General features: G+C 42.5%; 1 protein-coding gene across 1 annotated transcript in view; it reads right to left on the bottom strand.

Moving 5' to 3' along the window:
- Positions 1-7,022: 7,022 nt before the first annotated feature.
- The window catches only part of PPP4R2 (protein phosphatase 4 regulatory subunit 2), a 34,342-nt gene continuing 28,274 nt past the window's right edge, over positions 7,023-13,090 (bottom strand). The window contains exons 5-9 of the mRNA XM_074602678.1: positions 12,314-12,351; positions 11,744-11,818; positions 11,177-11,320; positions 10,322-10,590; positions 7,023-9,366 (exon numbers count right to left, since the gene is read on the bottom strand). Of these exons, the coding sequence (XP_074458779.1) occupies positions 9,053-9,366; positions 10,322-10,590; positions 11,177-11,320; positions 11,744-11,818; positions 12,314-12,351 (840 nt within the window). The 3' untranslated portion in view covers positions 7,023-9,052. The remainder of the gene's footprint in view (positions 9,367-10,321; positions 10,591-11,176; positions 11,321-11,743; positions 11,819-12,313; positions 12,352-13,090) is intronic.

Genomic DNA, 13,090 nt, shown 5'->3' with positions numbered 1-13,090 from the left:
GCACCCAAAAACAGATGTCAGAAGAATTAGGACACCTTTAGTTATATCTTGGGAAAATGGGACAGAATAACAGAAGTTTATAATGAATATCAGGGGAAAAAACTCCAACCCTGAAAGGCAAGTACATTTGAGAGTAGAATCATCTTAAACATCTGAAGCAACTGAGCTTTATCACACTTTTTCTGAAACTAAACTGGAAAAGGCTTTAGGTAACAAAAATCCAGTCTGTCCAGATCCCTCTGTAGCACCTTCCTACCCTCCAGCAGATCAACACTCCCACCCAACTTGGTGTCATCCACAAACTTACGGAGGGTGCACTCGATCCCCTCCATCCAGGTCATTGATAAAGATACTGAACAGAACTGGCCCCAGTCCTGAGCCCTGGGGAACACCGCCTGGGACCAGTCGCCAACTGGATTTAACTCCCTTCACTACAACTCTCTGGGCCCGGCCAGCCAGCCAGTTTTTTACCCAGCCAAGAACGCACCCATCCAAGCCATGAGCAGACACTTTCTCCAGGAGGATGCTGTGGGAAATGGCGTCAAAGGCTTTTCTAAAGTCTAGGCAGACAACATCTGCAGCCTTTCCCTCGTCCACTAAGCAGGTCACCTTGTCATAGAAGGACATCAGGTTTGTCAGGCAGGACCTGCCTTTCATAAACCCATGCTGACGGGACTTGATCCCCTGGGTGACAGCCTCCAACTGTCACATCACCCACAAGTCCTTCTCCATTCCCTCACTAACACCCCATCCCTCAAACCTTGGCATGTCATCCCACAGCTTGTCACAGGCAAGTCTGGTATTTTCCCCTGTCAAGCCTAGTTTAAAGCTCTGTCAGTGAGCCCCGCTAGTTCATGAGCAAAGACCCTCTTCCCCCGTTCAGAAACGTGAAGACCACCTGATGCCAACGTCCCCTCCACAATGCAGCACATTATGCTGAGATGCTTCCCATTACTCAGATTGATTTCATGAGACCTCTTCTACTTCCACAGTCCTGCTGCTGTGGTTTGTGCAATTTGAGGGACTGCGGAGAAGGAGATCATGGCAGGGTTTAGAGGCTGGGAAACGATGCGGGTTTGGTGCACTGTACCCGTTCCCTTGGTTTCCTGGCAAGGTGATAGCAGCACGCTTGCCATGGAATCCCTGTCATGATGGATCCCGCTCCAGGAAACAGGTATTTAACCTTCAACCCGTTGTAACATTGAGATAGGGTAACAAAGCTACGATACTTTCCAGCTTTGGACAGGGAAGGAGCAAAAACTTTTGCAATGCTCATCTTTCAGGCAGATACTCCTACAGCATCACCGGTGCCCATTTTACTCTATCGTGGCATTTGTTTATTCTAAAGCTCCACCTCCTGGAGCCATGAAATTAATACAGAAACAGCCCAACTTGCACTTGAAGCAAGGGTGCAAGAAAGTTTGCAAAGGCGTGAATCTTAAAGGTGGCTGGATTTAAAATTATAAAGTATCCCTGATTTGTTAGTTAAAAAAAAAAAAAAACCTGCTTTAATTTGTAAGCTCATCTCCTGGTCTGGGAGGAGTCAATTTAATTCCTCAGCATCTGGGAGCAGGGATCTGTGACAGGCCTGACAGAGCCCAATATACTGAAGATTTAAGGCTACTTCCAGTGTAAACACAAAAAGCTAATCACGACTGTTTCCCTGCCATTTAACTCATCCCCCCCTTTCCACGTCTTTGACCTCTCCACCACCGGCATTTCACAGCGCACCTCAGGCACGGCCCGGGCCGTGCCCGGCTTGCTCCCCGCCGCGCACCGCAGGGTGCTCTCCTCCTCCTTCTCCTCCTCCTTCCTCCTCCTCCTCCTGCTCGGCGGGGAGCTGCCTGTCCGCCGGGACACCGGCTCGGCGGCAGCCGGCTGCCTCAGCCGGTACCCCAAGCCCCGTGGGCGGCGGTGCCCTCCCCGCGGCGGCCGCTCCCTGAGCGTCTTCGGCCGCACCAAAATGGCGGCGCCGCCGCCACCGCCTCCGCGCCTTCCCGTGGCGGCACCGCCCTCTGCCGGCCGCCGGCGGCGCCGCGCCGCCATGCCCCGAGCCTGTCCCGCCGCTGCGCAGGCCGCCACAGGCTTGGGCCGCTCGCCCGCCCTCCTGCTGCCGGGCCGCGCCTGAGGGGCAGTCAGCGGGAGCGCCGGGGCAGAAGGGACTCGGGGGAGCTGCCCCCCGGCCCACCCCTCCCGTCCTCCTCAGTCATTGTCTGTGGGGGCTCCCGAGCACGTCCCCTGCGTGTAACCATATTGCTGGGAGGAAGGTGCGCCGTCTGCAAGCGCAGAGGGTTTGCCAGCCCTTTCTTTAACCTGGTCAGAGGAGTTTTATCGTCACTGTCAGCTGTCACAGGCCTGTCGTCTGCTTGTCAGACGGAAACGGAGAGGCCCTGACCAGCGTGAGGCCATGCTGGGTCATGGCTGGCATCAGGGGAATGAGGGTTTCCATTCTCCGGCGTGGCCAGAGGCCTGGTGTCCCCAGAGTCTCAAATCCTTCCTTGCGCCTTGCCCCCTCTTCCAGAGGGCAGCTCCACATCGTCCACTCTCAGGTTTCTCCTTATGGGACCTGGATTGCACATGAGTTTTCTCACCCATCCAAGGAATCCACGTCCTTTTGTTTGACAATTGAAGTGCCAGCGCCTGCTGGCCTCAGCAGCAGTGCCAGCCATGCTTCGCTGTGCCCACTGTCGCCATACCATGGCCCATCTATGGGGGTTGCTGACCGAGAAGTCTTTGCTTCCTCATCAGCCGTTTTTTCCACAACAATAAAAGACAACTTCTAGAAGGGCCGCTTGCCATTCTCCAGCCTGTTTGGGGTCTTTTTATCGGGTGTGTCAAAGAAAACGGAATTGTTCAACTGTACAGAAGTAAATGGTCAAGAAACAAATGTCCAAGAAAACGTGCCTGCCCCATCCTGCTTCCTCTGCCCTCTTTTGTGACCAATGTTCGGACGGATATGAGCATTAACAAACGGACCAGGAAGACTTTGGGCGCCTCTGGAACAACCATGGAGCCCACAGCAAGATGGGCAGCGACTGATGGCCAGGCGGCTTCCCCAGTTCATTGATGAGGTCTATCACCAGCGCATTGCAAAGGTCGGTTGCACGAGCATTCGCAGATCTGCTGCAAGGGCAGCAGGGCATCTGCCTGCCAGATTATTGCAAGAGACTGTAGCAACAGTGAGAGGTGAACAGTGCTAAAGCTGTCCGAGAACATGAGTGTCAGGGTGAGGGATCGGAGCAGACTCGGCAGCGGGGGCTGAGTCTCTGCCGTTTGGAGCCGTTGACTGCTATGGTTCAAGTGAAACCCACAAGGACGAGCTGCTTCTGTTACACAAATACCAATGTACACTTCCCTCACTGAAGGCCCTGACGCACAGTTTAAGAACAATTTGAATCCTGCAGGTGTCTGTTCTGCTCTGAGTACAGTTCTGTTCCAGACTTATTAACAAGATGGCACTGTAATAGAAAGTGCCCCTGATAGCAGAGCACAGCAAAGGGAGAAGAACTTGTAAGGACTTTAAAGAACAAGACGAGAATTCAAAGAAATCTTTAAAAAATACAAAATGAAAACTTTGGAAAGGGTACAAAAGACTGCACGACAACTTAGCTGGAGGGACTCAAGAGCGGAACAGTACACTTCAGGCAAAATCAAATACGCGCCGCAGGACATCACGGCTCAGAAACAACTTGGGCAGAAAATGACTTGGAGATTCTGGTGGACCACAAATTGGATACAGTCAAGCATCACTTTGAGACATACACACAGCACAGGGGAGGCATTTCCCTGCGCTGCTTGGGAGGCCCCAGCTGGCGTACTGTGTCCCGATTCGGATACAGCGATCTGAGGACGTGGGAGACAAGCGGGAGAAGAGCAACGGCTCAGAACAGCACACACTATCAGGGATGGTTGAGAGAACGGGGTTTGTTTAGTCTTGCAGGCACAAAACCGGGGTGGCAGATAAACTAACAGGGTTTCCAGCGCGCTGGAGAATCGCTACCAGGATGTCAGTCACTGGTGTGTTCTTAATAGCGTGGAAGGGGAGAAGGACAAGATGAGGAGCGACAACTTCACATGCTGCTGAAATGATTTGTCTTAAATATTCAGTGACACCCTTACTGACCGGATTATTGAGAGTGTGAAGAAATTGTTTGGAATGAGTCTAAAAGCGTGGCAGTATTTACACTTGTTTCATACGAGAGCACGACACTGACAAGAAGCTGCAGTGACCCACGAGTGGGAATAGTTTAAGGACTATTAAACACTGACGAGTTTCCTGTGGTATCACAGTGGCAGAAGATGCACATATCAAATAACACCAGCCTGAGACACTGTTAAATTTGCGGTGTTCAGTGGCCCTCAGTATTTCTTGTATCTTTACCTGTGGTGACATGGTCCAGCAGTTACAAACTGGACCACAGAACAAGACGCACAGGGAAAAGCCCAGTCCTGAGTAGTTTCTGTCACTGCTTACTCACGGTAAGAATCTCCAAAAGCCAGAAGTAGCCCAATAATTTTGTCTCTAGTTTATTGCAATAAACGTAGATGGAGAAAAGCAGCTTTCCTGAGTGAATGCAAGGACAGAGGGTCAATTTACAAATTAAATAATCCAACAGTTTACAGCGCAACTTGCAGAAGAGTTGGTAAATAATAGTCGAAAGCTTGGGGAACAACTTCAGGTGCCTTGTTGACATGCATTAAAATCATTCAGAACCAAAACGTGATTGCCATTTCTGTCCATGGAAACCAGAACACCCTCTTTCAGCTATAAACACAGGGTTATTTCTTAACCTAAAAACTTAAGTCTGCAGGAGATTACTTGTTGGCATGAATATTTTTTGACAGGCTGGAAATCCTGGAAAGAAGGTACCGTGTGTCCCAGAACCTGCTCACAAATACAGAAATGAAGACAAAATATGCCATAAACTTATTATAACAACCAGCCTGTGGGAGAGGCCCAGCAGCAGAGCGATTCCCTGTACAGCAGCACAGGGTGCACAAACGCATAGGTACAGCATAGAGCCTATACATGCAAATTTCACAGCTAACCCCTTCAATTAAACCATGCAGGTATGAAAACATTGTATCCATACAGAATTTGCTGGCATAAACGTCCTTGGGGCAAATAAGGATGAAGAACTCTGATTAACGGAAGTTAAGTGACAAATTGTGGGTCTCCCATTGGTGATGGCAGGGATGTAACTGGGATGCCTCCAGTAATCCATACCTCTTCCTTAACTGGAAAACATTGACCTCAGACACATTGAGATGCAAATACCCTTTAAACCGTTCCTAGAAATGCACCATATGAACAGAAAATGCCAAAGGATTGCAGAAGGGTGTTTTGTACAGTTGTAGTCAATACAAGGCATTCATTCTCGAAAAAAGATATTTTTTTTAATTAATCACTGTGTTGCCAGTTAACTGTTGCAACCGAAAACTCATATAAATAAGATTCTATCAGGCTTCATCTCTTCCCCCCCACCCCGTCCCCTGCCATACAATTGACAAAGAATGTAAAAATAAAAGCTTAATTCTTTTTTTACCAGACCCAGAACAATATTGCTAGAGTCACGATGCAGCTTTTCAGTAAACCGCTCGAGTGAAAAACAACATACGAATAAAATTTCTCAGACTGAAGCAGCAGAAGAAATATTTTTCAGCCGGTTTCCTGCGTGCCCTAGGCTAGGCATAAACTGAAATGCAATTCTGATTTACTTTTCCAGCCAGGAGTATTTCCTGCTGACACGTTTTAAAAAAGCAATACTCAATGCTGCAGATACAGGTGCCTTGGCCTTGGAAACCCTTAGAACACAATTTTTGTATTAAAAAAAAAAAAGTTTACTTTGTTCAAGCCAGCAGTGGATCCAAAAGGATTTTAAAAAGAAGTCCAAATTTGTCCTGGACCCAGTCAGCAATACAGAAAGCAGCAATGATCCTTGCCCCAATAGCGTGTGCAGTCTCAGACAGCCCTAGGCAAGGACACGCTTTCGTTGGTCCCAGCTCCGTTTGCGGGACGGGACAGAAGGCTGCTCTACAGCAAAGCCCTGCACTGCGGAGCTGAGCCTGCCCCACGCCCTGCCAGTGGGACGGTCCCTGGAGAGCACCCAGCAGAAGTTGCTGCACATAAATTGACTCCCAATTCCAGCAACTTCTGCTCCATCCACTGAATCAACTCAAATTTTTGAACATTAACTTCAACATACTAGACTTTATAGCCCCAAATACACGCTGTATTAGAAAGCTCTCTCTCTTGCAAGTACTAAAGTAGTCCCTGAGGTTTAAAAACCAAGGCTGACAGAGCATCTCAGATACTTTAAGGAAATCAACTTTTCTGAGATAGCAATATATTGGGGTTTTTTTAATATCAAGAGCAGAATTCAGGGCTGACCTTCACCTTGTATTCTGAAAAGTAAGCTCCATTACATTTTCTGTTTATATTCTAGCCCCATATAATAGGGTTTTTTTTAATAGGAAATAGACCCACGAACACTATAAAGCACCTGTAGCCTGGTTTTCTGGGGTTTAACCACACGCTTTCATGAACACAAGCAGAATGCCCAAATCTGCCTGAGCAGCTGTATACAGACACAAGCTCTGAGTGCATGGAATTAGGGAACTTAAATCACCCAGGTTTAGAAAACTACAAGCTATGAAAGTAGATTCAATGCTACACCTCCACGCACACGGCAAAGCAGCTGCCAGTGTATCTGGAGATGTGTAACGTCTCTGACAAAATACGGCTGCTTAGAAATGCAGTAGGTTTGTTTCCTTTTTTAAAATCCACATTTAAAAAAAAAAGGTGAGAATCTTCTCTGATTTAGTAAACGCAATCTTTAAGTGTAGTCACATGTTCAGTAGTAAGGTGCTTACTGTGATGCTAAAGCATGATTTCAATTTTATTAGCCATTGAAAAAAAAAATATTGCAGATATAGAAATGGATCCATACCTTAAAGTTCTTCTGCAAGTCTTTGCAATTGTGGCACTAATGCTGCTAAAACAAACATATCGAAAGGTCACAGGTGCTTAAAGAACAAGTTTATTGACAATATCTTCACAAATAAACAGTCTAAAGAAAATTTCAGAAATCTCTAAACTTAAAAATTTTAAAATTTTGTTCTCATTGGCAAAATATTAAAAAAAAAAGAGAAGTGTAAGATGTCACTATTTTTAAGCTTTCCTAATTTCAACATTTTGGTTCAGTCATTTAATTTTATAATACACATCCAACCCTTAAGCACAATGAAAATGAGTCAAAGTACAACTTTCCTTCTGTAAGGGGATCTCGATTAGTAATTTATTTTTTTTTTTGGCAAGCATCTCCCTGAATCCTGTCTGCTTAGAACTTGATAGGTAACGTCAGCAAGAAGTAACTTTATAAATATTCCAGCTGAGCCAAATTATTCTGGTATTAATCAAAACCTAGATTTCCCCCAAACGATACAAAGCATACCATGTAGTACAAGAAACTATCCGCATGCATTTTAGAGGTCATTTTTGTACTCCAGGTATGTGAACTTAAAACCAAAGAGGGACAATTCTGATAAAAATGTACTCAGATATTTCATAACATTAATATTTATTGCTTTATATGAATACTGTATTGAAAGCCCAAGCATTCAGTTTACACACAGAAATTATACAATTATATACCGTTTCACAATGGCAGTGAGCACTCATTACAATCTACAAAAATCTACTTTACAGAAATTTAAAAATTCTAAATATCAAAAAGGTACAGTTGAAGAAACAGGTATAAATTTGGCAGCCAGTAATTGTGACTGGGAGGTTGCAGCTTGCATGTCTTTAAATATGGGAACTGGAAAATATTGAGAGTTTAAAGCAGTAGTTTGTGCTTTGAGCTGGTTTGAAAAAAATGTAACGCTGGCTGTCAAAGTAGCATGTTCAAAAATATTTAGTTCACTTCCAAAATGTTATATAAATCATGGTGATTTCTATGCACCCCTAAACCTTTTAGTTGTTTAGCTCAGGTACATAACTACGGTCATATATTAATTCTTCCAATACAGTGGTGTGATCATACCGATGCCGTCTGCATACTTAGAATAATTTTGAGACTTCTCTACAATATTCACAATGCTCCAAGAAGCACTCAAAAAGGCAAGTACCTGTTCATTTCTTCCAAGATATTTTCTTATATTTTCAAACATTTCTTCTACAAAAGTTTAAGCTAATGTTTTGATTACAACGTTCTCAACATAAAGCACATTTTCTCATAAATAAATGAAATCCTTTCACTCAGGCACCTCAGAAGTATACAAAAATGTTGTAATCTGAACAGTTCTCTTGGAATGTGTTTACTCTGGTGTTTTCAACAATGTTAATATTTCCAGGGTTTCATATGGGCCAGATTTCATTTGTTTTGTTTTCCAGAGGCAAAACAAAGTGCCTTGAGAGGTCAAGTCAGTCTTTCACTATAGAAAAAGTATTTGCCATATTTATCTTCTATAGAAACAGAAAAATATACCATTTCCCCCTTAGAAGAGTGAGGGTACACATACATGTGCATGCGTGCATACATGTGTGTGTGAAATGTAACACATTTTAAACACACAACATAAGGTTTCATAGTGTGTATTCAAATAAAAATCTGGAAACCAGCATGAAACCCCATATTTCACATGTCAAATGTTGAAACTGTAACCAAAATATGAAGTAACTGCTATAGCTGTCAGAAAAAGACGAGACAAAAAGCTTTCTTGCTTACATACAACTAGATGTGGTAATCTCCAAAAAAGTTGTCAAAATTATAATTACCTTCCAGTTTAAAAACTTTTATTCTAAATAAAAAAAACTATACACAAACCACTGATTTGACCAAACGAAAGTTCAGCGGTAAGCAGGACCTGAAGGAGCTGGTATTCACAGTTCTTATCATGTACAACTCTTTCAAGGTTCAATCCATGGAGAAGTTTATTTTACAACCTGCTTCTTTTTTGTAAAACTAAAGGTCCACTTTATTACATAAAATTATTTATACAGTGTAAAACCGGAGCCTTATGGAAAATACTGCATCTAAGTGTATTTAAATTAGTCTTGCTCCATAGGTTCGTCTGCAACTTCTGTGGCTTCATCACTGTTTTCCATAGGGGTCTCTGATGAAGTTTCGGGAGTTTCACTAGCATAGGACCCTAACTCCTCAGTTTCACTGCAGTCAGCTCCACTACTGCCAGAGCCACTAATTTCACTGTCATCCGAGTGTAAATCCTTCCCTGCTTGAGACTGATCGGACTCCTCCATTTGATTGTTCTCCTCAGAGGTCTCTTCATTCACAGTTGAGGATTCAGTGTCTTTTTCTTTATCTTTTCTTTCTGGACCAACATTTCTGGGAGACATGAAGGACTCTAGAAATGGTGAAAGTACAGTATTACTAAGGCATTTTAAAATATACCTTAATCCTGCTACTTTCTATTCCCAGCTATGCTGAGCAATACTTCTACAACGCAGCCAAGGACAGCAAAAACTGACAATCCCCGATCTTATTAGAAGATGTAAAGTATGAGCCAACTTCATCAGAATAGCCAAGCTATCCTAATCTACCACAAAACCAAGTCCAATTTTTTTTTTTATTAAATAGGTAGCTTCACTTAATTAAGCCTCAGTGGATAAAGACACAAGTAACTTTTTCTTGCTTCCCCACATTCCTTCATGTGTCTTCAGCAGCAGTCTTTTGGAAATGTTGAAAACATTACTGTTTAAAGTGTACATCCATCATTTTACAAATATGTGAGCCACAAGAAATATTAAAAGGAAACTTTGGACAATATGTAAAAAAAAAAATAGATCAGTCTCTTTACTGCAGTTGTCTTTTTTCAGTTAGCTCCATGGTACCTTAGCGCAAGGTAATATTCCCTGTTCTAACAGGATCTGGAGAGATTGTTGCTCGGCCTTCCTCAGTGAAAGAGCGTTAACTTTATATCTGTATTTCAGTAAGTTATTGATAATAAAGACAGTCAAATATGGATATGACCCATCACCCTTCTGGAGAAGGGCTGAGAACATCTGATGATACCCTAAAGTAGGGGTTCTCAAATTCTTGGTGCTTCATTACTGCCCTCATGTAATTTACTGCCCAAGAAGAGTATAAGTACAATTTTATGAGTTTTTAAATAGAGATGTAGGACAAAGAAAGAAGAAATAACAGAACTCCTAAATTATGCTAAACTTAAGCATGAACACGCAGTTCATCTTTATGCGTAACTGGAGACACTCAACAACCTCCATAGCATTGGCCCCCTGCAAAGGAAGTCCCAACTCCTTGGAAAACACACAGAGCAAAGAGAATAAAATCTGAAATACCTTCCTCCTCCTCCTCTGTACAGTGCTGTCTGGCACAAGTAGCATCTTTTTCTTTATCCTGAGATGTAGAGGATGTTTCTGTCTCTTCCCCCATGCCTAAAGAAGCTTCACTGGAGGCAGTTTGGTTAGGTGCATCTCTGGCTTCCCCTTCCTTGTCAAATTTAAGTCTTTTTACCTCATGCCCTTCTGCTTCTGCAGGATCATCTTCAGAGTGCTTATTTTTTACCGGGCTGCTCTGAGCACCTTCTGATTCAGATGCTGGTGATTCACTATAAAGAACAAAAGTAGTTTGTATTGAAGAAAAACATTCTCTATCTTGTTATACATCACAAAAAAAAGTAGCAGCTACTTCAAGTAAAGCACTCTACAAAAGATAACAGTAGAACTCACTTCACTTACTACCTAACAAAACCTCAAAGCCATCGCTTCTTTTTCACCTGACTGTCAATGAAAATGCAGAATGCTCAGGCTACTCTAGTGGGTCCAAATTACAGACAGCTCCTACTGTCAGAATCAGTGGCAAACATTTAGGAAATATATGTGGTTATAGTTTAACATCCTGACACAAACATGGTAACAGTGAACTTCTGACCTCTATTAGTCACTCTTCATTTTTACTATACATCCCATACACTTACAAAATGCATTACTGCAACTGTGGAAAGCTGAGCTAATAGTTATCTAGACAACCCAGACAGCAGCAAGTAAACAACAAATTCTGCTGCAGTTATTCGTATGTTAAGGATTAATTATGCATACTTTAGATAGCAATTCTCTTTTAAAATATTTTTAAAGCGTAAGTGGAAAAAAACTGAGAAAAATAAAAACTCAAAATATATATTACTTCTCACAAACCTGTGTTTTTTATCTTCTGTTTGCTGCAAGCTTGATTCCTTATGTTCCGTGCTGTCTGGCAAACCGTTTGTTGTCATAGGAGTTGACAAAGAAACCTTCGGTCGATTTACTGGTCTGGGAGTTCCAGGACCATTTACATTAGATCTTTAAAAATAATAATAAAAAATTAAACCATCCTTTTAGGAAAGTAATTTGTTCCTACTAGGCAGAAAGCATATATAACCTTGTTTTAAAATATCACCAAAACAAAACAAAAAGATCAGGTACTTTGCTGTTTTATATTGAATAAGAAATTCCTCGCCTACAACATGCAAACTGTGATAAAAGCTTTAAATAAAAAACCCATCTGAACAAGGAAGTCACCAAAAAAAAAAATCAAAAAATAGAGCACATAGTGTGTAATGTTCATGCCTCCTCTACCCTCCTTCCCCCAATATTCTGTCACACCCCATTTTTGAGGCTATGTATTTGGGATCAGAATAGGTAATGATAAGGGATCTGGAACCAGCTATTTCCACAACTACCTTGCTTTTCTCCAGAAAAAGTTAACTCCCAAAACTAATTTACCTGTCAGAGTACCCTGGTGAATTTCCTGGGAACATAACACCATTCATCCGATTTAAACTATTGGAATTATTTTTCCTAACAAAAAGAGAAGAGCAAGCATTAGAATGTTATGAATAAAGGAACCTGAAATTACTTTAAGCTTATTTGCACAGAATCTCTCCTCCCCCCGCCCCCCAAATTAAGTAGTACCCCACTGTCAGTCCTCAAGGGGTTCTCTACCTATAAAGTATACTGGGGAAACAGGTTAGGATATGAATTTACAACACAACAGTTACCGAGGGGTATCCATTTTTCCATCACCAGCTACGGTATAAAATAACAGCTTAGTGTTGGGGGATAATACTGAACTGTCTCTTATATCCGATTCCAGAGCTGGCTGTTCATTTCCAAATTACTACATGTAAAACTCGCAGACCATGATCACTACTGTTGACTAAATTACTGATAACGAAAACTGAACTCTGCATGGCTGTCTTTTGAATACCAGCAAGAGAAATGTATCAGACACATGCGCACACATTCTCCCCTCTTGCTAACACAAGCTTAAAAAGTTTCAAGAATTATACTTACTCTGAAGATGGATATACACAGCTGACAACCATGACATTCTGTAATACACAAACAACATATTAAGAGTTTAGAAACAAAAGCTTCAGCTCTCGACATCACCTCCAAAATTAGAGAGTTACAATTTTTTTGGTCATATCTGTTAAAATACCTCTACAGAAAATTGGGTTGAAAGCTACTAACAGATGACAGATACATAGAAAGTATCTCTGCTCCCTCTTGACAAGGTCAGGCCATAATTACATTAAAAGTCAGTATTTTCATAAGTGGGTTACTGTCATAACAAGACCAGCACATTAAGCCTCAGGCCCGTGTTTGTAATTTCTAACTGAAGTATCTCTGGAAACCAAAGTATTCCAAAATGCTGAAAAGCTTCTGAATTGCTGGAGAAATGCTCTATTCGTACACAAGTCCTGTATTCAAAAGTGTGCAAGCAATATTAGCTATTGTTGGCACAGCCGTATTTCAAATGTTGTATTATTTTCCTCAACATAAACAAAGGGCAAAAAATAACGATCAATTCAGTACGTTTTGCTTAGCCACCTCTCCCTCTTGAACGGCACTGCCGACTATATCAATTTTAACATCTAGAAACCTAGCTTAAAAATGAGGTAAGTTTCTCTCTTTGGATCAATACTTAGCCCAATTATACCGGGGGACTTTTATCACAGGGCCAGCTAAATTAACCTACATGAACTCTAATGAGGGCTCTCCGTGAAACTTGAGATGTGGTTTCACAGATCTCATTGTTAGCTAAGAAACTGCTTTGTGAAATCCCCA

This window comes from Larus michahellis, chromosome 10 (genome assembly GCF_964199755.1).
Source record: "Larus michahellis chromosome 10, bLarMic1.1, whole genome shotgun sequence".
NCBI lineage: Eukaryota > Metazoa > Chordata > Aves > Charadriiformes > Laridae > Larus > Larus michahellis.
The sequence above is the reverse complement of the archived record's forward strand: the minus strand, read 5'-3'. Positions and strand labels throughout refer to the sequence as shown.